Here is a 24,335-nt window from a genome sequence, read left to right on the forward strand (position 1 = left end):
ATGTTATAAGTGCCTAACTGGAGGCTACGGGCTTGTCCCCCATGACAGACCTCCCAGCCAAAGTGGAATCCATTACTTTCTTGGCTTTGTTCTTTAGCACAGGGAGGAATGCTGGGGAAAGTAGCATTGGTGGTGTTGCCCAGTTTGAGGCTACCTGCAACTAAGACTGTTAAGGCATTTCCTTTACCATGATGTAGCCATAATTGTGTTTGGGCAGGTACACAGTAAGGGTTAGAACTTTTATAACTTACACACAGTAGGAGGATAGTGGAGTGATATGTAGTGTTACCTGGCACCTTAGTCCAATGTGTGCCATTAATGAGGGACCCCACTGGAGGTAAATCTATTCTTCCTAGCCAAGCAGTTACATTATTAGAGGCTGGAAAGGGGGTGTCTGCCCAGGTGACAGGGCAGAAGAAAGGCGGATGCAAGATATGAGCCCAATAGAGTGTAGCAGGTACAGGTTGCAGACAAAGCAAGAGCATAAAAAGGATTAATACCCTACGCAAGTTGCTGTGTACAACAGAGAGCATAGCAAGGAACAAATTATCTGGAGTGAATGGTGTCTTGTGTCCAGAGCAGGATTCGCTCAGCCTCCAGGGTTGTCTTCTTCAGCATCCCCTGATAATGTCCAGGGCTTGTGTCGTCCAAGGGAGCTGCATCATCTGGGGCTGCAGATCCTGCAGGGTCATTTTCTTCATTTCTGGTACCGGGTTGGGTCCTAGCCACGCCATGGTATGGTTTGATGCATCGTGCTGGAATCCAAAGAGGACCTGAGGGGGTGTGAACACAAGCATATCCTCTTCCCCACATTAACAAATTATTTGGACCACACCATACATTACTGTTTATGTCTTTCCATAAAGCGGTGGGCTTTATGTCTTGAGAGGTTTTAGCAAAGTGCTTTTCTACAGCTGATTGAAATTTATCATTTAAATTTAAGAAATTAAGGATAAATAAGGCTTGTGCTAGTGGTGTTGCAGGGTCCTTAGTCATAGTCCCCCTTTTTTGTTTTTTGAGCATATTTTTAAGGGTGGCGTGGGTACGTTCTACTATGGCCTGTCCTTGGGGGTTATACAGGATGCTTGTGGAATGTTGGATTTTCCATGTGTGACAAAATTGTTGAAATTGTGAGCTGGCATAAGCCATACCATTGTCAGTTTTAATTTTTGTGGGCTGCCCCATAAAGGCAAAAGTTAAAAGAAGATGTTTAATGACGTGTCAGGTGGACTCTCTAGGAAAGACATGAGTGCTAATTAAGTGAGAATTGGTATCAACAAATCCATGTACATATCTTAGTTTTCCAAATTCAGGGACGTGTGTAACATCTGTTTGCCATAACTGATTAGGTTCTAGTCCTCTAGGGTTAACACCTCTTGAAGGAGGGGACATGCCTGTGAGCTGGCAATCTGGGCATTGCAGGATAATTTATTTAGCTAGTCTCTGGGTAAGTTGAAATTGTTAAGTTTCTCTAATTTTGGTGGAAAAATTGATGCAGTTGGGTGGCTTGATCAAGCAGTAATGTCATAACTTGCAGGTCTGCTTGATCATTGCCATAAGCCAATGGGCCAGGCAGTGAGCTGTGGGCTCAAATATGTGATATTTGGATGTGTGCATTGATCTAGCAGTTGCTGAAGTCGAAGAAAAAGTGCACACAGGGTGGGCTCCAGAGTGGACTTCATGAGGGCTGTTTCAAGGTTCTGCAGTAAATAAACAGAATAAGCAGAGTCACTAACAATATTGATGGGCTGAGCAGAAAAAGTTTCCAGGGCTCCAACTTCAGCTCTCTGAGTGCTAGTAAATCCAGAATCAGTGAGGGAATTATGCGGTCTCCACCAAACAGCCACTTTTCCATGTTTACCAGAGCCATTCGTAAACAGTGTTAAAGCGTTAGGTATGGGGGAATGAAATATTTTTGTAGGCAAAACCACAGAAGTATGAGACAAGAACTGAAGTAGTTTATCAGCAGGAAGGGCATGCTCTATATGGCCTGTGTAATCAGAAAGTGCTATTTGCAGGTCTAAAGATAAGGGCAATACTGCTTCGAATTGCTTTTTACTTAAAGGAATTCTGATGACATCAGGGTCATAACCTAGCAACTGATTGCATCGTCTGCCACCTGAATGGATGACTTTACTAACTAGTTGGATACAGGGAGAGAGTGTTTTAGTCCCAGTAGTGAGCAAAAAACCTGTTCTAGAAAGCTCAGCCCTGGGGGCATCTGTCCTGTTAACCCTGTTGGGGAATGTTTAGTGGGAAAAACAAACAACTGAACTGAATATTGTGGATCTTACGCGATCTAGTTGCCTCTGAGAAATAGCTTGCTGTATTTCTTCTATTTCCCTTTTTGCTGCAGGAGTTAAATACCTTCAAGAGTCTAGGGCAGCATCACCCTTTAAGATAGAAAACAGGTTTTGTAACTTATCAGTAGTTTTGCCCAAGGTGGGGTGAAGTCAGTTAATATCGCCTAGTAATTTCTGATAATCATTTAAGATGTGCAAGTTGCTAGTATTTAATTTAAACCTTTTGAGGTCTTACTCATCAGGAAGTTAGGATGTACCTGAGATATTTCCAAGGAGAGAACATTTGTACTTTTTCAGGTGCTATGATTAAACCTCTTAACTGTATTCTTTACAACAGAGGCATATAAACTTAAAAGTACTGGCTCATTGGGGCTGCTAGTAAAATATCATCCATAAAATGAATAATTGTGCAATTAGGAAATTATTTTCTATTGGGGAGCAAAGCTTGATTTACATGATACTGACACGTGGTAGGACTGTTCGGCATTCCCTGAAGAAGCACTTTCCAATGAAATCAGCGAGCTGGCCTTTCATTATTGATAGCTGGTATTGTAAATGGAAATTTTTCTCTGTCCTGTTCTGCAAGGGGAATAGTATAAAAACAGTCTTTTAAGTCAATAACAACTATAGGCCAATCTTGAGGAATCACCATGGGGGAAGGGAGGCCCTGTTGAAGGGGTCCCATAGGTTGCAAATTAGCATTGATAGCCCATAGGTCATGCAAAAGTCTCCATTTACCAGACTTTTGGGGAATGACAAAGATGGGCGAATTCCAAGGGCTGTTTGATTGTTCTGTATGGCCGGCTTTTAATTGCTCAACTAATTCATGGGCTCTTTGTAATTTTTCTCCCTTTAAAAGCCACTGTGCTACCCAAATTGGATCTTGAGAGAGCCATGTCAGGGGTAGGGGAGGGATAATAACAGTGGCCATTATTAGAAAGGGGTCTGCAGAGTGACTCCCCCATTGGGCTAATAGGTCTCGTTCCCCAAAGATTAACAGGGATGGGCATGATTAGAGGTTGTATAACTGCCTTTCTTCCCTCTGAATTGCAACATGTTAGGGGGCATGTGGTCTGCTTGGCTGTGTGTGCTTCCCCGACGCTGACAATTTTTTGTTTCTGAGTGACCCAAGGCCAAGTTTCTGTCCAGTTTTGATGACTGATTATCGAAATGTCCACCCCTGTGTCCAATAAGCCAGTAAAATTTTTATTTCCAAGTTTTAAGGTAATCATGCGTCTCTGATCAGTGATTAATTGGTTCAGATATACTCCTGTGGCTCCCGTGCTTCCAAAACTTCCCTTTCCCATTTCTTTTCCCTGGGTGTTGGGGAGCCAGTACGGTAGAGTATTAACTGAGCTATCTTTGATCCAGGGGGAAGAATATGCAGACCTTTACATTCCATCATAACTAGTATCTCACCTTGATAATCACTACCCCGGTAAGCACATTAATTCCTTTACTGGATAGACTTGATCGCCCTAGGACTAATCCCACTGTTCCCGAAGGCAGGGGCCCCAGATCCCAGTTGCAACATTTTTAGGGTCTTCTCCTTCTTTTAGCCCTAATTCTTTGGGGCAGAGTAAGTCCAGTCCTGTGCTCCCAGTGGTGGCAGCTCTGAGAGAGAGGACTGTGGGCTTTTCATCTGACCGAGGAAAGCCACTGGCATTGCTCCAATTTAGAGCAGGGCCTGGGACCAGTCCCTCATGAAGTTACTTATGGGGTTGCTGTTTTTATCAATTTGGACCTGCATTGATTTGCCCAATGTTTCCCTTTTTACATCAGGGCATATAGAAATGGGTTGTTTTCCTGAGTTACCTCAGTCTCTATTATTGGGGGGCATTCCCGCTTCATATGACCTGGCTCTCCACATAGAAAACAATTTGGGTTTCTCTCCCTTTTCACTTCAGGAGGCCTTAATGCCATAGCCAATATTTTGGCTTTGTGTGTTTTAGTCCCCACCAGTTGACATGCTCGTATAAGTTCCCCGACTGTGGCTGCCTTTCCTCTGATTGCCTGCATTGCTTGCTGGCAGTCGATGTTAGCATTTTCATAAGCCAATTGCAACAATAAGACATCAGTGGCCTGGGTGTGACTAATTTGTCTCTTAATTGCCTGGGTTAACCAATTGATAAATTCAACAAATGGCTCCTGAGGCCCTTGTCGAACATTTACAAAAGATCCCTGTTGAACTCCACTTTGGGGAATTCAGTCCCAAGCCCTGAGATCACACAAAGACACTTGTGTATAGACCTGGGGATCAGAATTTAGTTGTTGTTGTTCATTGGAATGGGGACCCCCTCCCCTGGAGCATAGCAGTGGTTGTGTCTTGCCTGGCCACTTGATTCTGGTTGGCTTGTTGTTCGCACAACTTATCATATTCTGCCCTCCAGAGGAGGTATTGGCTGGGCTCCAAAGTTGTTTTAGCTAGCACTGACTAGTCCCATGGGGTCATACAGAAGTTGTCTGCCATGGCTTCAATTATTCCTTTCATAAATGGGCTAGCAACTCCATTTGCTTTAATGCTTATCTTTTTATAAACGTTAAAAGAAATGGGTTTATATACCTGATTGCCTTGTCAATTTTGCATTAACAGGCAGGCCAAGAGCTCCCCTTCTAATGCCACTTGCCTAAGACAGGGTCCCATAACTGTAGTGTATCCTTTGTCTTTTTTCCAATTTATTGGAGGAGGGGGCTCAGGCAAAACCTCCCTTTCCTCTTTATTATTTTTGCCCAGAAACGGCAAGGCTGAGGGAGGTGGAGTTGGAAAGGCAGGTGATGGTTCCTCTTCCCTCCTCCTTTTAGGCTCTTCTGTGTATAGTGGGACCAAAGCAGCCCTTACTAAAGCCCATACTACTAGAGATGTTACTGGGACCCATTGCCCTTGTACATGATGTTCTTGAAGATTTCTCTTCACTTGTTCCCAGAGCTCTACATCTAGCATACCTTCTTCCGGGAATCATGGGTTATGGGAAACAACAGTTTGCATTAGGTCCCTTAATTAAGCCTGCGAAATCGAGGCTCCACTAGCTTTAAGCAGCTGTTTCAATACTTTTATATACTGTTGCTGTTGAGCTGATAACTGTTGTCCCATGATGAAACCTTAGCATGAACAACGTCCTCAAACTTGCAAATCCCGAGCAGGCACCAATGACTTACTGACTGTGCAGTCTCTTCATCTTCGTTTTCAAGGGTTCCATTGCGATCCATTGCAGCTATTTCTCCCACAGGGCACCAGCTGCTGGGTCGGACCAGCAGACCCTGGCAGAATGATGGCTGAAAAAATGTACACAGACACAGGTTTTTTGCCTGGTCGCATGGCTAGGGGTCTGGGGCACCCACAGACACCAAGAAGGGCACCATAAAGAGTCCCAGCAGCTGTGGCCCTGACAAGCCAGTGCTGTGGGGATTTATTTAGTACAGATTTAATGACAAAGGCTTTGAGTCAACACACTTGTGGGTAATTAACATGGTCGCCCCCCTGGAGAGAGCAGTCCTGCAAACAAATGATTAAAGGCCAGGTTCTGAGGCCTAAGTAAACTAACTTATCTAGATCAGTTCCTTTACACTTCCTTGTTATCTACTGTTTGCTCTCAGGCTCTGGATAAGAGAATTTGGCTGCCTTCAGCCAAATTATCTTTCGAAGCTTTTGCAAAACCTCCCAGCCTTCCAACAAGGTTTGCATTTTTTCTATAATTTCTCCCACCACCATGACCAATCTCCTACATCTGCTTTAATTTCATTATGTACCCAAGAGTCATTTAGGAGCACATTGTTCAGTTCCGATGCAGTTGTGTGATTGTATTGGGGAGTTTATTACATATTAACTTACACAATCACAAGGTCCCACAATAGGCTGTCTGCAAGCTGAGGAGGAAGGAGAGACAGTCCGAGTCCCAAAACAGAAGAACTTGGAGTCCAGTGTTCAAGGGTAGGAAGCATCCAGCATGGGAGAAAGATGTAGGCTGGGAGGCTAGGCGAGTCTCTCCTTTTCACATTTTTCTGCCTGCTTTATATTTATTGGCAGCTGATTAGATTGTGCCCACCAGATTAAGGGTGGATCTGCCTTCCCCAGCCCACTCACTCAAATGTTAACCTCTTTTGGCAACACCATCACAGTCACACCCAGGATCAATACTTTGTATCCTTCAGTCCAACCAAGTTGACACTCAGTAATAACCATCACAGTGGTTTTGAGTGAATTTCTTAATCTTGTGTTCTAATTTGATTTGTCTGTGCTCTGAGAAACTTTTATGATTTCTGTTCTTTGCATTTGCTGAGGAGTGTTTTACTTCCAATTATGAGATCAATTTTAGAGTAAATACCATGTGGCGATGAGAAGAATGTATATTCTGTTGTTTCAGGGGTGGAAAGTTCTTAGATATCTATCAGGTCCACTTGATCCAGAGCTGAGTTTAAGTCCTGAATGTCTGTTAATCTTCTATCTCAATTATCTAACAGTGTCAGTGGGGTGTTAAAATCTTTCACTATTATTGTGTGGGAGTCTAAGCCTTTTGAAAGTGTCTAAAAACTTGCTTTATGAATGTGGGTGCTATTGTATTGATTGCATATATATTTAGGTAGTTAACTCTTCTTGTTGAATTGAACCCTTTACCATTATGTAATGCCCTCCTTTGTCTTTTTTGATCTTTGTTGATTTAAAGTCTGGTTTTTCAGAAACTAGGATTGCAACCCCTGCTTTTTTCTGCTTTTCATTTGCTTAGTAAATTTTCTTCCATCCTTTTATTTTTAGCATATTTTTGTCTTTGCATGTAGGATGGGTCTTTTGAAGACAGCATACCAATATGTCTTTGTTCTTTATCCAGCTTGTCATTCTGTGTCTTTTAATTGGGGCATTTAGCCATTTACATTTAAGGTTAGTGTTATTATGTATGGATTTGATTTTTTTCATCATGATGTTAGCTGGTTATTTTGCAAACTTGTTTATGTGATTGCTTCCTTGTGTCATTGGTCTATGTACTTAAGTATGTTTTTGTAGTGGCTGATGACAGTTTTTCCTTTCCATATTTAGTGCTTTCTTCAGGAGCTCTTGCAGGGGAAGTCTGGTGGTAACAAATTCCCTCAGCATCTGCTTGTCTGAAAAGGTTTTTATTTCTCTTTTGCTTATGAAGCTTAGTTTGGCCAGACATGAATTTGGGTGTTGAAAATTCTTTTCTTTAAGAATGTTGAATATTGGCCCCTGATTTCTTCTGGCTTGTAAGGTTTTTCACTGAGAGGTCTGCTCTTAGTCTCATGGAAGACTGCTCTTAGTCGTCCCCTTGTATGTGACTTGGCCTTTCTCTCTGGCTACCCTTAACATTTTTTCTCTCATTTCAACCTTGGAGAATCTGATGATCATACATTGGGGATGATCTCGTGGAGTATCTTACTGGGTTTCTCTGCATTTCTTGAATTTGAATGTTGGCCTGTCTAGCTAGTTTGGGGAAGTGCTCTTAGATGATATCCTCAAGTATGTTTTCCAACTTGGTTCCATTCTTGTTTCTTTCAGGTACTCCAATCAGTCATAGATTCCATCGCTTTACATAATTCTATATTTCTCAGAGGTTTTGTTCATTCCTTTTCATTCTTTTATCTGTATTGCCGTCTGCCCGGCTTATTTCAGAAAGATAGTCTTCCAGCTCTGACATTCTTTCCTTTGTTTGGTCTACTTTGCCATTAATACTTGTGATTGTATTGTGAAGTTCTTGTAGTATATTTTTCAGGTCTAACATGTCAGTTATTTTCCTCTCTAAACTGGCTATTTTGGCTGTCAGCTCCTGTATTGTTTTATCATAATTCTTAGCTTCTTTGCATTGGGTTACAACTTGCTCCTTTAGCTCAGCAAATTTCATTATTACCCACCTTCTGAAGCCTACTTCTGTTATTTCAGCTATGTCAGCCTCAGCCCAGTTCTGAGCCCTTGCTGGAGCAGTGTTGTGGTCATTTGGAGGAACAGGGGCACTCTGGATTTTTGAGTTTTTAGCATTTTTTTGTTCTTTTTCATCTTTGTGGGCTTATCTATCTTTGATTTTTGAGGTTGCTGACCTTTGGATGGGGTTTTTGTGTTTTTTTATTGTTGTTTTCTCTTTGTTTTTCTTCTGATAGTCTGGCCTCTGTTCCATAGGGCTGCTGCAGTTTGCTGGGGGTCCGCTCTAGACCCTAGTTGCCTCAGTTTTCTCATACCTGGAGGTATCACTAGTGAATACTGCAAAACAGAAAAGATGGCAGTCAGCCTATTCCTCTGGAAGCTCCATTCCAGGGCAGTACTGACCTTTTGCCAGCCTGAACATGCCTGTAGAAGGTAACTGGAGACTCGTTTGATGGTCTCTCCCAGTCAGGAGGAACAAGATCAGGCACCCACTTAAGCTGCATTTTGGCAGAGCAGCTGCATTTTGGCAGAGCAGCTATGCTATGTTGGTGATCCCTTCAGCCCCCGATCAGTTTGGGCTTTTCAAGGCCCACAGGCTAGACCAGCTGATAAGCCCAAACAGCCAAGTTGGCAGCCTGCCTCGCCCCTCAGGCATTCTATCCCAGGGAGAGGTGGGGAGGGGTGGCCAGAGGTTCCAGCTTGGAGGACGCACCTCAGGAGGAGGAGTGGATCAGGGTCCCACTTAAAGAAGCAGTCTGGTCACGCCTTAACAGAACAGCTGTGTCACAGTGGGGAACCATGTCTGCCCCTGTGCGCTTGGACTCTCCAAAGCTAGCAGGCTGGAACAGCTGAGTGACCAACCAACCCAAGTGGTGGCTTTCCTCTCTCCCGGGCACTCCATCACAGGGAGAGATCAGAGCTCTGTCCCTAATAGGTGCCAGCAGGCATGGCTGAAAGGTCCTGCTGGGAGGTTCTGCCCAGTGAGGAGGAATGGATCAGTGCCCTGCTTGAAGAAGCAGTCTGGCTACAATCTGGCAAAGCCACTATGTTGCACTACTCAGGGGACCCTTCCTCATCTGGATTGTTTGGACTGTCTAAGCTCACATGGTGGAACTGCTGAGTTGTCCAGCCAAACCAGGTGGTGACCCTCCTCCTCCACCCCCTGCCCACCCCCCACCACACTATGTCTCAGGGAGAGATCAGAGCTCTATCCCTAATAGTTGCCTGTAGGTGTGGCTGGAGGATCCGGCTGGGAGGTCCTGCCCATTGTGGAAGAATGGATTTGGTCCCATTTAAAGAAGCAGTCTAGTGAAACAATCTGGCCAAGCCACTGTGCTGCGTTGCTGGGGAACCCCTTTCTCCTCCAGACCATTTGGACTCTACAAAGCCCACAGGCTAGAACAGCTGAGTTGACCAAATGGCAGAGATGGCACCTGTCCCTCTCCCTGTTGCCTGAGGCCGACTAGGATGCCAAGCCAGTGGTTATTATCTTGTGAAGTGAGGTGGAAATGTGGCCTGCAGAACATGCTGCTCGGCTCCCTGGACTCTACCCCCTTCCTAGGCATATATGCAAACCTCCTGTCTTGCCTGAGTTGCAGACACATTCATTGGGGATCTCCGGGCCAGAGTATGCAAAGCTGCTGGGTCTCTGTGCGTGCCGGAGCAGCTGCTCTGCAAGACTCCATACAGCTCTGTGTTGGACCCAAGGCTCTGGTGGCATGGGCTCACAAAGAGATCTCCTGATCTATGGGTTGCAAAGATCTGTGAGAGAAGCATGGTTTCCCAGGGTCACACAGTCACTCACTGCTTCCTTTGGCTGGGGGTGGGGTTTCTCTTGGCTCCATGTCACTCCCAGGTGGGCCATTGCCCCACCCTGCTTTTGTTCTCTGTGTGTCGAGTTATTTCTCTAATCAGTCCCAACGTGAGAACCTAGATATTTCAGTTGAAGGTGCTATATTCACTCACCCCTTTCATTCCTCTCCTTGAGAGTGGTGGACCACAGCTACTTCTAATCGGCCATCTTGGCCCCTCCCCCTTTATTTGGCTTTTCTTTTTCTCTTAGTCTAGCTAATGGTTTGTCTACTTTATCTTTTTAAGAACCAACTTTTTCTTTCATTTATCTTTCATATTTTTTAGTCTCTATTTTTTTCTGCTTTGATCTATATTATTTTTTCCTTCTAATTTTAGGTTTGGTTGGTTCTTGCTTTTCTAGTTCCTTGAGGTGCATCATTATATTCTTTCTTTCAAATCTACTGTTTTGATGTAGGCATTTATTGCTATAAACTTCTTTCTTCATATTGCTTTTGCTGTATCTTACAGGTTTTGGTGTGCTTTTCCTTTTCATTTTTGGAAACTTTATTTTCTCCTTAATTTCTTTATTGACCTAGTGGTCTTTCAGGAGCACATTATTTAATTTCCATGTATTGGTACAGTTTCCAAATTTCCTCTTGTTATTGATTTCTGGTTTTATTCTATGGTGGTCTGAGAAGATTCTTGATATGATTTTGATTTTCTTACATTTGAGACAGTTTTTTACTTAACATGTTTTTTGTCATGGAAAATGTTCCATGTGCTGATGAGAAGAATGTGTATCCTGCAATTGTTGGATGAAATGTTTTGTAAATGTCTATTAGGTCTATTTGGTCTATAGTGCAGTTTAAGTCTGATGTTTGTTTTTTAATTCTCTGTTCAGATGATCTGTCTAGTCTCTCCTGGCCTGCAAGGTTTCTGCTGAGAAATCTCCTGTTAGTTGATGTGAATTCCCTTATATGTGACTTGCTGCATTTCTCTTGCTGTTTTTGGAATTCTGATTCTGACTTTGACAGTTTGACTATGATGTGCCTTGAAGACGACCTTTTCAGTTAAATCTCTTTTGGAGTCTTTGAGCTTTCTGTATTTGGATGTCTATATCTCTTCCAAGACTTGGGAAGTTTTCAGTTATTATTTCATTGAATACGTTTTTTTATCCATCTCTTCTCTTCTAGAACTCCCACACTTCAAAAATTTGTTTGTTTGATGGTGTCACAAAGGCTTTCTTTATTCTTTTTCTTTTTATCCTGTTTTTCCTGCCTAGGTTATTTCAAAAGATTTGTCTTCAAGTTCAGAAATTGTCTTTTGCTTGTCTAGTCTATTGTTGAAGCTCCCTATTGTATCTGTAATTTCATTCATTGAATTCTTCAGTTCTGGAATTTCTGTTTTGTTCCTTTTAATGATATCTTTGTTGGATTTCTCATTAGATTTTTAATTGCTTTCCTGAGTTTTAAATCTTGTTTGTTTTCTTATATCTCAATTTTCTTAAGATCATTTTTAATGCCTTTTCAGGAACTTCATAAATTTGATTTTCTTTGGAGTCTGTTGCTGGAAAATTATTGTGTCCTTTTGGAGGTTGTTTTTTTTTTTTTTTTTGTACTTACATTGATATCCACATCTGCTATAATTGCCACTTCATTCATTTGTATGGAGTAGCTCCCATAGAGAAAGAGTTTTTCCTGTAGATGTATCTATAATGTTGGTTGGGTAGGGTGCTTTGGCTTTGGTTCTGCATGGGCAGCACAGTGTAATCTCCTTTGATTACTTCAGCTGTAATCAATTTCAGCAGTGTCTTTGAGTTCCTTAGTGGCTCAGGCTGCAGTTGATTGTGGAGGCTGTGGTAAGGCTTTGTTTGGGACAGCAATGCCAGGTAGACTGGTCCTCAAGCCCCTAGATGGTGCATGTGGGGCACTGGCATTTGGCTTGCCCTGAGTATGTCAATCTTTGGACCATGGGTGGGCCATGCAGGTGTAAAAAGTGGTGGCAGCAGGCCCTGGATGGGCCAGTCCTCAGGCCCTCACTCAGGGCATGCAGGTCCCAGTGGGCCAAGAAGTTTGCTCTTCAGGTTCCCAGGCCAGATAGTCCTTGGGGCCCTGGGAGGAGGATGTAGGTGCTGGCAGTGTCTGCGGTGGGCCAGTGGGTGGGTGCATTAGTTCTCAGGGCACACTGGTGTTGGCAATGTCCTTGATGGGCTAGGTAGGTGTCATCTTTTATTTTAATATTTTGAAAAGTTTTTTTAACATTATGTACTCCCTACAAAATATACAGATTCTAAATGAAGAAACTCAGTCTCTGTCCCCCTCTTTGCTACATTACTGCTTCTCTGATTTATATTTTTCTAAGTATAAGTTTTTCCACTGGCTGTATTTAACATGTTCTTTTCAGTGGAAATTCTGATATATGTTGGCTTGCTTTATTCATCCTATAGACCTTGACTGAATGCTATATGACAGGTATTGTGCCAGGAGCTGTGGTAGGAAAACTTTCCATGAGAAATTAGATTAGCTTGGCATTAGATGATTATTTAAAGTAATCCTATGACAGTTATGTGAAAATCTAGATTAAATTCATAAATGGACTACTATCTCAAGTTAGTATATTGTTTAGGTTTTCACAGTAGTCCAGTAGATGGCCTCACAACACAAAGAAATTCATACATATTTCATTTTAAAAAGCATATATAAAAATCTGATTGATAGGTAGATAATCTTATTATAATAGGCATCCAAATCTTACTCCCTTTTAGCATTTTCTGCCACTGATATTGCTTATTTCTCATTTCTAATAGAAAAACAAGGAGAAAGTAATGGGATGTTACAAGTAGGCAGAAAAATATAGATGCACATAGTTTACAAAGCTCTTCAGATCATCTTGTAACAAAGTCTTGATCATTTTTCTTAGACCAGAAGATCAATTCAGAAGTTAATAGAATGGGAAAATAACAGATTATATCACAAGGTAAGAAATTTTAAGCAAATAAGTGCCCCATTCATATATTTGCAGTATTAAATTGAAAAATAAATACAAAATGGGAATTTTTAGGCCACAAAGGAATGGATTAGAGAATTAATACTCAATTTTTAATATATATTCTTTACAAGGTATTTTTAAGTGCTCTGTTTTGTATCCTGTACTTTTCCTGGATTGTTTTTAGTGATTTATTCAAATGTATAGGTTGTAATTAGTTTAAATTAATATAAAAATTCTTAACAAGACTATACTTTCTTAGCTTGCTTTGCACTGGAAGTTGACTAAGAGGAAATGTGAAACTAGCAATATGATGGAGTATGTAAGTATGAGGTTGTTTTTAATTTTTTTTTATTCATTCTAAATGTACCATTTTCCTGTGTTTATCATTTGTCAACTATTCCTTCTTTTTTCTCCTCAGCCAGAACTTTTGTCCATTGAAATATAGAAGTTTTCTTCTATCTTCTTTAGATTTGTAGCCAACCTAAAATATCTTGAAAGCTAACAATCATTTGGATCTTAGAAAAGTTTCAGTTAGTATGCTAAAATGAAAACATTGTACAACCTTAATCATTTAACATAGGCACAAACCATAGCATGTGTGGTGGTGGGGAAGGCTGCTGTTGAACAAATATTTCTAAATGTAATCTTGTCAAAACTTGCATAAAATAGGAGTTGACATCTGCATTCTGGATTCCTATTACTGGCTTTATTTATTTATTTTTTTGGCTGACATTTAACTTTTAGTGAAGAAACTGTAGGTTCTAATTTTTGTTTTAACTGAAAGCTATACAATCTTAGTCATAAAACATAAATTCACATATAGCCAATGTGATCAATTTAGCATAATTAACATTGAAATGAATATTAAATTTATCCAAACTTCCAATATGTAGTATATATTTAATAATAAACATTCCATGTGTGTTTCATAAGTAAGGATTATCATGGTATCTCTCTACACTTTGAATAATTTTAGGGAAAATATACATATGACCACAAGTCTAAAATTCATTATAGATAAAACATTCAAAAATATCTGAGTTTTTTAAAATTATATTTTCATACCTTTTGTAATTAATATGTTTTACTCAATTGATCTGGGCACATTAATTTTTCACAACTTGTGAACAATAGTAATCTCCAACTAATATCAGTTGCTTTAATTGAAAAATATATAAATCTAATATAAAGGCATTTTTTAATCTGTATAGCATTTTTTTAATCTCTACTTTGCTAACAAAAAGATAGGGGTGTGGGGGGAAAACATAATATAATTTAATGGAGTTTGCTCCTGTGAACCTAGACAAATAGTTATTGTAAATCAGATAGTAAAATCTGTTAGCTACAATAAGTAGTTTTGTTTGCCAGCTTAATTTTTAAATTGCCAATCTAATAACAACTTGTGGTTTAAGTTCTTTACATAATTTTTTCATGTATTTCACTTACTTTATATGGTGCAGGATTGAAATATTGTCCTATGAAAAATGATTATAGACTTTCTGGGTTATTTATAAGTTATATTAAATGAAAAATATTTTGTAAATATATTCTTGTTTTTATTTTGCAGGTAATACTAATAGAATTCTTACCAAAATATCCCATATTCCGACCTGACTGAGGAGTTTTATCCAGTCACTTCTGTGTTACCTGTCATTTCCTACCCTTAGTGCCTTGTAGATTTGGAATGAAGATGGTCTCCTTTGCTGTGTTCAACTTATTCTTTATAATGGTAGAATATTCTTCTTGCTCTTTTGTGTTGGTTTATGAAGAAAATTTGCACATCTTTTTTGTCTTTCAATGAGGCTTGTGTTTTGCACTCTCAATTTTAAATACACACACATGCGTGTGTGCATATACATATATAGATAGTTGCCATTAAAGATAAATCATCAGTGTTGGTGTTTAAAAAACAAAAACTTGTTCTGAGCATGCTGCCTTATAATTTTCATACTCATTGTTTCTAAACTTGCACCATTTTTCTAGGCTACTTGATGCTCTGTAATCCCTTACTGGACAAACTTAAGCTTTTGGTCGCTTTTAGAAATGGTTTTACTCTGCTTTTAAAGGACATGCTTTTAAAGGACATGCAATTAATGGCACTGGTTTTGTCCTGCACTTTGCTTTATCACTTATGTTAGTGGATAAAATACTTAAACTCCTAAAGACTTGTAAATATTGCCTCTTTGCATAATGTAAAATGTGGTATGCCATGGTTTACATAATGTAATATTACTCTTATTGTATTGCCAACAATTTTACGTAGATTTTAATATGAATGAAGTTTGCAAGCATCCCTTTGAATGTAGAGACTGCTAACATGCTGTTTTGTGGCAAGGCCATAAAGAGTATGTTAAGAATTTCAGGTGTAGGGCAAGGTTGCCCTTTGTAACAAGTGGATTAAAATTGAAATTATTATCTCAGATATTCTGTATTGCACCTGAAACCATGACCTTTATTTTTCCATTTCATTTAATAATTTCCATTTTGTTCTCTACTCCTTCCCACAAAAAAATTATTTGACATCTGACACATTTCACAGTCTCACTATCCTGCATTTATTAGCCTTTTCTTCCTTTGAAAATACACACAATTATGACCTTTAAGGAGTATTTTGAGATTTCAGACATCTTCAGAAGATATCTAGACCCTCTTGAAAGCCACTAACACCTTTCTGCAGCCCTGATATTCTAGTTTGAGAAAGAGAGAGAACTAATTGAGAAACTGTAGCTAAAGAGTATAGCAGCTGATTCATAATTGAAAAAAAATTCTCAATTCTGTTTTTGAAGATCTTTTATAAAACATTAATGAGGAAAGACAAGTGTTTAGACAAAAGTATTTTAGTTTATAAATTCAGCACAAATGTAACATTTATTTGGTACATCTATTTTTCTTCACAATTAAAATGATTGCTAGCACCACACAACTAGAATTTGAAAATTCAGTATAATGAAAGCTTTATATCACATTAACTCAACTGCAAATGTATGCCTGTTTGTAGGCATTATTTGTAATTCATAGTGCTAAAAATAAAAGTGTCTAGGGCTCAATATTTTGTCATCTTACTCTTACTGCTTTTAGTAAACCTTTTAGGCAAGATTCATCTCAGTGAAGTGAACAATCATTTCTTCATACAAGGTCAAGCCTTTTTAAGCCACTCTTAAAATTTATGCCTAATTTGAAATCCACAGTCCTTGACCAGTTTAAAAAAGAGAGAAAAAGAAGACACTATTTGATATGTGATTATAATTGTTTGCACAAACACTTTTCCACCTTCCTCTGTGCCCCATTACCTCTATGCCAGTCACCCCAATCTCTAACCTTTAGTAATGTGTATGCCTTGCAAATATCATGTGTTTGCCTGCTGCAAAATTGAAGGTGTATTTTTATAGACAAGGTAGAAGCCTCTGAAAATGTATACCAAATGTCTTGTTTTATAGCTAAGGTCAGGGAAAAATTATATCTGAGGTTTATGTTCCAGCTAATGTTATCAAATTTATGCTTCAAACTGTGATATTTTAATACCAAAATCGATTTTCAGCATAATACAAAATGTCTCATTTTCACTGATAGAATAATTGCTTTTAAGTGTTGGTCCTTAGAAATCTTATTTTTTTCTGTAACCTTAGAATTTGATCATATGATGGTCATGGGAGCTTTTTCTGCCATGTATAAATCACACTTGGTTTTGCTCAAAGAACAGCAGGAAGTGAATTGTTTCCATGAAACAATTATTGAGAATGGGAATAGAGTGTATCTGGAAATGACACAGTATAATACAAATTACAGTAGCATTTGTCACAAAAACCATTTGTCAGCATGTGTAAACTTAATTTTAAAGCCTATTCTAATCACTCAAGTTTATTATTTTATTGTTCGTTATGGTGGTTGACTCATCTTAGTTTCTTCAACTACCCAAAAAAATACCAATTTTTTTCCTCTCTTGTATGACTACTTTTTCAAACTATTTTCCTTTGCAGGGGGCTGATTAGCAATTGAGTATTTTGTAATGTTTGGGGGGGTTGCTTTGTTTTCAGTGAAATTGGTTGCAATGAATGCTAAAATGACACAGCACACTGGTGATTAATTCCTCCCCCATGGAGCCTTTTTTCTGTTATGCTTAGGACAGAACATGCTTGTAATTTTCCATTAGGTTAGTAACATACTTTTGTGAAAGTTGTTTTTAGACTGAAGAAAGTAATTTTGAATTTCTTTGTTACATAATATTCCTTTATGAAACTTGTGATAGTTTTCAGAGCAAAACAACATGTATTTGCCAAAGTATATAAATCTCACAAGGCTTTGAGGTTACAAGCTAAAATTGTTTTTTAAAATTAATGTTCCAATGTTTCTCATTTGGCCCAAGATTCTGGCTTAATAAATTTGTCCAACTGGCTATTTTTAAGCTTGTCCTAAAAGCCAATAACATGTTTATTCCTAATAACTAATATGGGCAAGTGTTATTTACAGATTTATTAACTCCATCCCAGATATATCTCCACTCTTTGTTCCCTCCTAACACTTACGCTAATTTAGGGAAGAGACCACTGTAGTAAAACTTTAGAAGAAGATGGAGAAGTGCCTTGTCTTTTCAGAACAAAGATAACACATTATGTGTAAGGAAGCATAATAAATGAATTGGTAGATCATTAGATTAGAAATCATCCTTTTCAACTAGGTCTAAGAATACTTTACTAGTGTATTATCTTTTATTTATTATGTAAAGCCTCTTTCCTTCCTTTTCCCCAATCATGATATATTAGTGACAAAATATTACAGAACTGGACTGTCAGTCACTTAAAAGAACAGTATAATTCTAATGCTAGTAAACATGTAATTTAATTTAGTCCTGGAAGGACAGTTGTCTTTGATTAAAGCCCCACCAAAACCCATTTAAGTATTTAATGTACATACTATTCATATTATTATGGCCTGTAAACACTACTATCTGAGCAATCAAACTGTTTTATCTACCATTTTTGATGAAATTTGAATAAAGTTTAAAAACGTGTAAGCCTTTGAACAAATGTATGAAAGCTTTAAAAGATCATTAGCATTTTTATTTTGTTTATGAATAAGCTGTCATTTAAAAAAAATAAAACCTCACTACTTGAACATAAAGCTCTCAAACAATATTGTATTAAAATGTACTATATTGACCTAGGAGGATATAGAAATTATATTCACCTGATTAACTGGAGCAGTTTCACATAGTGGAAATACTTTTTGCTAATTTGATTGTAAGTGCTCAAATTTATTGAAATTAGATTCTCTTATGCCTATAAAAGTATACTTTAAAAATATTTTGCAACAACTGTCAAATTATTTGGGTTCCTTTAAATAGCAAACAGTTGGGAAGTTTTCCACAAAAATGAATAGGTTTTATTAATACCTGTTCATGTAGTATGTGGACTAAAACAATTGATATGTATCTGTATATAAAAATGAATGATCTTATCTTGCCCCAAATTTTTCTTACCTGATTCTGAGCCAGCCTTTTTGTTTTGATGGCACCCTGTGAGTATGTTCCATTTTCTGTGAACTTTGTCAAATTCATACTATATGAGGAAATGATCTAATATTGTGGGCCCCAGGCAGGTCATCTTAATTGCATGTCTGTCTCTTCTTCTGTAAAATTATGAGGTGGAACCTAGAGCTGGACAAAAAATTAGAGATCACTTAATATTCTGTGATTCAAAGAATTCTTAGGACATTTTTCCTTTGTAGAATCTCAGAATGATTATTCTCAGATCTACCGTCCTTGGTGGAAACTCTCACAGTGCCTTGCATGCAGTAAAAGTTTGATTTGCTGACTAGCTGCTGGCTGACGTGTTAATTATCACACAGACTCCAAGAACCTGATGCTTGCTAGACCTTAGTTCCTTGGTGATGCTAAGAGTAAATGTAGTTTTCCTAGGAACTGAGCACTGAGGTCTGTGTGCTTTGCCTGTGTAGAATCTGTCTATGCAGTTGGTATTCAGGCAAGAATTATAGCTGTAACAACAATGGAAATATTGGAGGATGCACTTTGGCATTTATGTAAAGATTTCATATCCTATCCAACATTTACTTTAGTGTCTAATCAAATTCCATACCCTGAAAAAGATCTGTTGGACAAATTGATAAAATTAGGTGGAAAGGAAAGTGGTATGGGACTCAAATGCAAGTCACTTCTGGTTTAATTATTGGCTCTGCTGCTTAATTCCTCTGTACCTCACGTCCTCATTGTTGAAGTGGGGACGATAATCTGGACCTACCTCACAGGGGAATTGAGGATATTTTCATATATTAGTGTGCTTTGAAGTTGACTGAAAGATATACTGGATATCATAATTATATAATTTCTAAATAGATTTCTTTAAATCCATGCTATGTTTTCTTTCTCAGTCAGGTCCTACAGAATGACTGTTGCAGTTGATCTATTGTTTTAATAGTAAATTTTGTTATTAATCCCCTATGTGTTAAACGTGGGTAATTATATTATGTTAATACATATTTAGGGAGGAAAGCAGGTGGATGTAAATCAGTGGTTCCCAACTTCAGCAGATGGTAGCAGTGGAGGGTATCCTTGAGCTTTTTGTAATATTTCAAAAAGTATATTAGAAATTATACATTTACCCATAATATTCCTGCTTCACAAGCCAGTTAAGACATTGAATTTCCATGCATTTTGCCTATATTCTCTCAAAAGCTGTGAATGGCAGTATGTTTTTGATTAATAATAAAATAAGAAATCCTATTATATGCAACTTATTAAATACTTGGAAACATGGGAAAAGAATAATGAAGGGATTCTTATGGTGAAAATGTTGGGAACCACTTTTATAAAGGAATTAAGATTATTTGATCCTCTCCACAGATTGCTTACCTAGTCTCTAAATAATGAAATGTCTGTGTTTGTGTGTTTTGGCTATATTAGGCTATATAACTTCAGGTTAGAATTTGCCTTCAGTTTTTTTTCTGTTTTAGAATATCACTGGCCTAATTTATTTAGGTGTGTACACCTGCAGTACATGTTGCTTATACATACACACATATATAGGATTACAAATGTGGAAAATGTTATAATGTCATATTCTAGCATTGGACTAAATATCAATTTCTGACTCTTAAAGTAGTTCTGTATATAAATTCAACATGATGAATCAAGGCAATAATTTCTCAAATGTTATTTTATTTCTTTGTTTTTATCTCGACTTTTTATTTTCCATTTTTTCTAGTATGCAAATAGTGTAAAATTGTTTTAATGCCTGGACTTTGAAACAAGTAACAAGTGTTTGAAAGCATATAATCTACGAGCGAATTTGCCCTCCTTGGACTAACCACATACAAATATGAATCTGGCTGCAAGAACAGGATATCCAGGTAACTAGAGAGTGGGCATTGATAAAAATATCTGGTGGAGAAGCCTAGGATTTTGACTTTTTGTCAGAGGATTCCTGTTGGGACAGCTTTACCAGAAAAGAATAATAGTGGATATGTTCATCCAAACTAAGAACTTTCATGCATCTTGCATTGTTACATAGCCTGTGGAATGAATTCATTTTTTCTCCCTTAAGTCCAGGAATGAATTCCCTGGAAAAACTCAATCTATATACAGCTGTGCCAAAATGAAGGATACCTGCCTCTCTGAAACTTTCACTGCTGCTTCTGTCATTGTTCACTTGTCAGATAAAATTTTATTATCTCAGGATGCAAATTTAAAATAAAGTGTAAATCTATGTTAATGAGTTGAATTCTGTGTTTTTTTGATGCATCTTCCTTTCTTCCCTTCCCTATATGTCCATCATTATAAGGCAATTAATTTAGGCTTCCTTTTAAAAATTGCATTTTATATCTGGCCTTTTTCCACATATACTAGTGTTAATGTTCAATCCTGGAAGTATTTTATGCCATAAACACATGCCTCAGAGAAGTGTGAATTCAGTTCCAGACAACCAAAATAAGTCACACAAATATTGGGGTTTCCCAGTGCATATTTAAAAATTATATTGCTAAAAAACTATGATCATCTGACCTTCAGTCATAAATTTTGTTTGTGGGGTTTTTTTTATGTTGATGGCTATTGCTGAAGGTTAGGGTGGCTTTTGCAATTTCCTAAACTAAGACAGTGAAGTTTGCCATATTGCTTGATTCTTCCTTTCACAAAAGATTTCTCTGCAGCATGCAATACTGATTGATAGCATTTTACCCACAGAACTTTCAAAATTGGAGTCAGTCCCGTCAGACCTAGCTACTACTTATCAACTAAGTTTATGTAATATTCTAAATCATTTGTTGTCATTTCAACAGTATTCACAGCATTTTCACCAGGAGTAGATTCCATCTCAAGAAACCACTTTTTTGCTAATCTGTAAGATGAGCATCCATTCAAGCCTTATCATGAAATTGCAGCAATTCAGTCACATCTTCAGGCTCTACTTCTAATCCTCGTGCTGTTTTTACCACACCTGCAGTTACTTCCTCCACTGAAGTGTTGAATCACTCAAAGTCATCCTTGAGGGGTTGGAATCAATTTCTTCCAAACTCCTGTTAACATTGATATTTTGACCTTCCATGAATCACAGATGTTTTTAATGGCACCTAGAACAGTAAATCCTTTCCAGTAGATTTCCAATTTACTTTGCCCAGAGATCGATCAGAGGAATCACTATCTATGGCAGCTATAGCCTTACAAAATGTATTTCTTAAAAAGACTTGAAAGTTGAGTTACTTGTTGATCCATGGATTGCCAAATCGATATTGTGTTAGCAGTCATGAAAGCAACATTAATTTTCTTGTACATCTCCATCGGAGCTTGGGTGACTAAGTGCGTTGTCAATGAGCAGTAATATTTTAAAAGGAATCTTTTTTATTCTGAACAGTAGGTCTCAATAGTGGGCTTGAAATAGTAAGCCATGCTGTAAACAGACATGCTGTCATCTGGGCTTTGTTATTCTATTTGTAGGACACAGGCCGAGAAGATTTAGCATAATTCTTAAAGGTCCTGGGATTTTTGGAATGATAAATGAGCATTGGCTTAGCCCCTAACAAGAGAGTCAGCATGTTCTTTGAAGCTTTGAAGCCAGGCATTGACTTCCCCTCTCTAGCTATGAAAGTCTTAGATGGTGTCGTCTTTCAATATAAGACTGTTTTGCCAACATTGAAAATATGTTATTTAGTGTAGCCAGCTTCATCTATGATCTTAGCTAACTCTTCTGGATTACTTGTTGCTTCACCTTGCACTTTTATAGAGAAGACTTCTTTCCTTCAACCTTATGAACCAGTCTCTGCTAGCTTCAAACTTTTCTTCTGCTCCTTTCTCACCTCTGTCTGCCTTCATAGAATTGAAGAGAATTAGGGCCTAGCTCTGGATTACGCTTTGGCTTGAGAGTGTGTTGTGGCTGGTTGGATCTTTGATCTTCTATCCAGACAACTAAAACTTTCTCCATGTCTGCAATAAGGCTGTATTGCTTTCTTATCATTCATGTGTTCACTGGAATAGCACTTTATATTTCCTTTAAGGCATTTTTCTTTGCATTTACAATTTGCTAACTCGTGAAAGAGGCCTAGCTTTCACCTTCTCTCCGCTTTTGTCATGCCTTACTTGCTAAACTTAATCATTTCAAGCTTTTGATTTAAAGTGAAAAACATGCAACTCTTTTTTTCGCTTGAACACTGAGAGGCTATTGTAGGGTTATTAGCCGGCCTAATTTCAATATTATTTTGTCTCAGGGAATAGGGAGGCCTGAGGAGGAAGAGAGATGGGGAAACAGCACATCAGTGGGGCAGTCAAAACACAACATTTATTAAGTTTGCAATCTTACGTGAGTACAGTCCATGGTCCCCCAAAACAATTACAATAGTAACATCAAAGATCATTGATCATAAATCACCATAACAGATTTTAATAATGAAAAAGTTTGAAATATTTTAAGAATTAACAAAATGTGACAGAGACATGATGTGAGCACATGCTGTTCGAAAAAAATGGTGCCAATAGACTTACTCAATGCAGAGTTTCCACAAATCTTCAATTTGTAAAATCCACAATATCTGCAGAGCACAACAGAATGAAGCACAGTAACATGAGCTTTGCTTGTATATTGGGTTTGGAGACCTGTGTTGTTCCCAGCGTTTGGTATTTGGCTAAGTAGGAAGTTATTTCTAAATGACTTTGCATTTACCCTGCATAGCTACCTATAAACTGTAAAATTTTAGTATAAGTATAGTTCCACCTTATTGAGCATAAATTTTTAGTGCAGGGATGTGGAAATGTGAAGCTACTTGGCAAATGTTTTGACACTTCTTCAGATGGTGTAAGAAATTCAAGTGTTAATATCTTCTACTTCAGTTACTACTCAAGCTGATTTTATGCAAGAATAGATTTTTTAAGGTTATGCCTAATTTTTGCAAATTCAAAGTACAACATATACAAGACAAACATTAATATTTCCCAATATATTTGGTAATTTTACCGAATATTTCAAAAAGATTATAAATTTCAAAATGTTAAAGCAGAGATGATAACACACTTAAACTTATATAAAAGTTTCATAATGCTTTGTTTAAAATTTTTTTCAAAGCTTTATTATATGGATGGGGCAAAAAAGCATACTTTTATTGATGACTTCTTAGATGTGAAGTAGAATATGCTATGTGGGAAATACTTTTACATTCAACTTTACATTGAGAGCAGAAGCCACATGGCATTACATCTATTATTAAATACTTAATGCTTCATAAGATACTTCACTTACATAAATGTAGGAAATTCTCTGGGGGATAGTAGAATGCTCCAGTTATAATTACTAGGAATTTGAGTTAAAATCCTTGGTCACCTAGGTTACCTCTAGTGAAAAGTTAGTACACTCAGTGAGGCTAATTTTGTCTGTCATACCCAAGGTAGGAGGTTCAGCTAGATCAAGGTTGTAAACTGAGCTGTATCCAGTCCTCAGACATGTCTTTTTGACCTACAGAATTTCTTTTACACATCATAACAGACTTAAAAGTCTTCATATAGAAATCCAGATTTCTGGCTTTCTTTGAATTTCACATATGGACAATCAGCTGGAGCTGAGTAACAGCCTGTCCCTTTTAAATGGAAGATTTATTTTCTGTTTTGCCATGGTCACCACTATTCCCTCTTGTCTTTCTGAAATCCAGGTTTTCTTATGATTCAGTTAAAAGAAAAGCAAAATATTTCTTGAAACCATGTTTCTTTCAAAATCAAAAAAATACAGACCATGATAGCTACATATATTCTTTACAAAAATTGAGGGAGATGGAAATGAAGAGACTGCTGTGTGTGTATGTGAAAGGGAAGCATTTTGAAAATGACCTGCTTCATTCATTGTTGTTATCTGGTGATTGTGGGCACTTGATTTCATGATCCCTAAGATCCCTTAGAG

The 24,335-nt window shown here is 38.0% G+C and overlaps 1 protein-coding gene across 3 annotated transcripts in view; it reads left to right on the forward strand.

Moving 5' to 3' along the window:
- CHIC1 (cysteine rich hydrophobic domain 1) overlaps positions 1 to 20,672 on the forward strand; it is a 125,226-nt gene extending 104,554 nt beyond the window's left edge. The window contains exons 4-6 of one of the 3 annotated variants that reach the window (XM_032757191.2): positions 12,880 to 12,936; positions 13,208 to 13,267; positions 14,516 to 20,672. In XM_032757191.2, coding sequence (XP_032613082.1) covers positions 12,880 to 12,936; positions 13,208 to 13,267; positions 14,516 to 14,566 — 168 coding nt within the window. In that variant the 3' untranslated portion in view covers positions 14,567 to 20,672. Of the gene's footprint in view, positions 1 to 3,674; positions 3,742 to 12,879; positions 12,937 to 13,207; positions 13,268 to 14,515 lie in introns of those variants that run through there. The other 2 variants (XM_058441407.1, XM_032757192.2) reach the window with 2 other exon arrangements.
- The last annotated feature ends 3,663 nt before the right edge of the window (positions 20,673 to 24,335 follow it).

Source organism: Hylobates moloch, unplaced genomic scaffold (genome assembly GCF_009828535.3).
Source record: "Hylobates moloch isolate HMO894 unplaced genomic scaffold, HMol_V3 SCAFFOLD_7, whole genome shotgun sequence".
NCBI lineage: Eukaryota > Metazoa > Chordata > Mammalia > Primates > Hylobatidae > Hylobates > Hylobates moloch.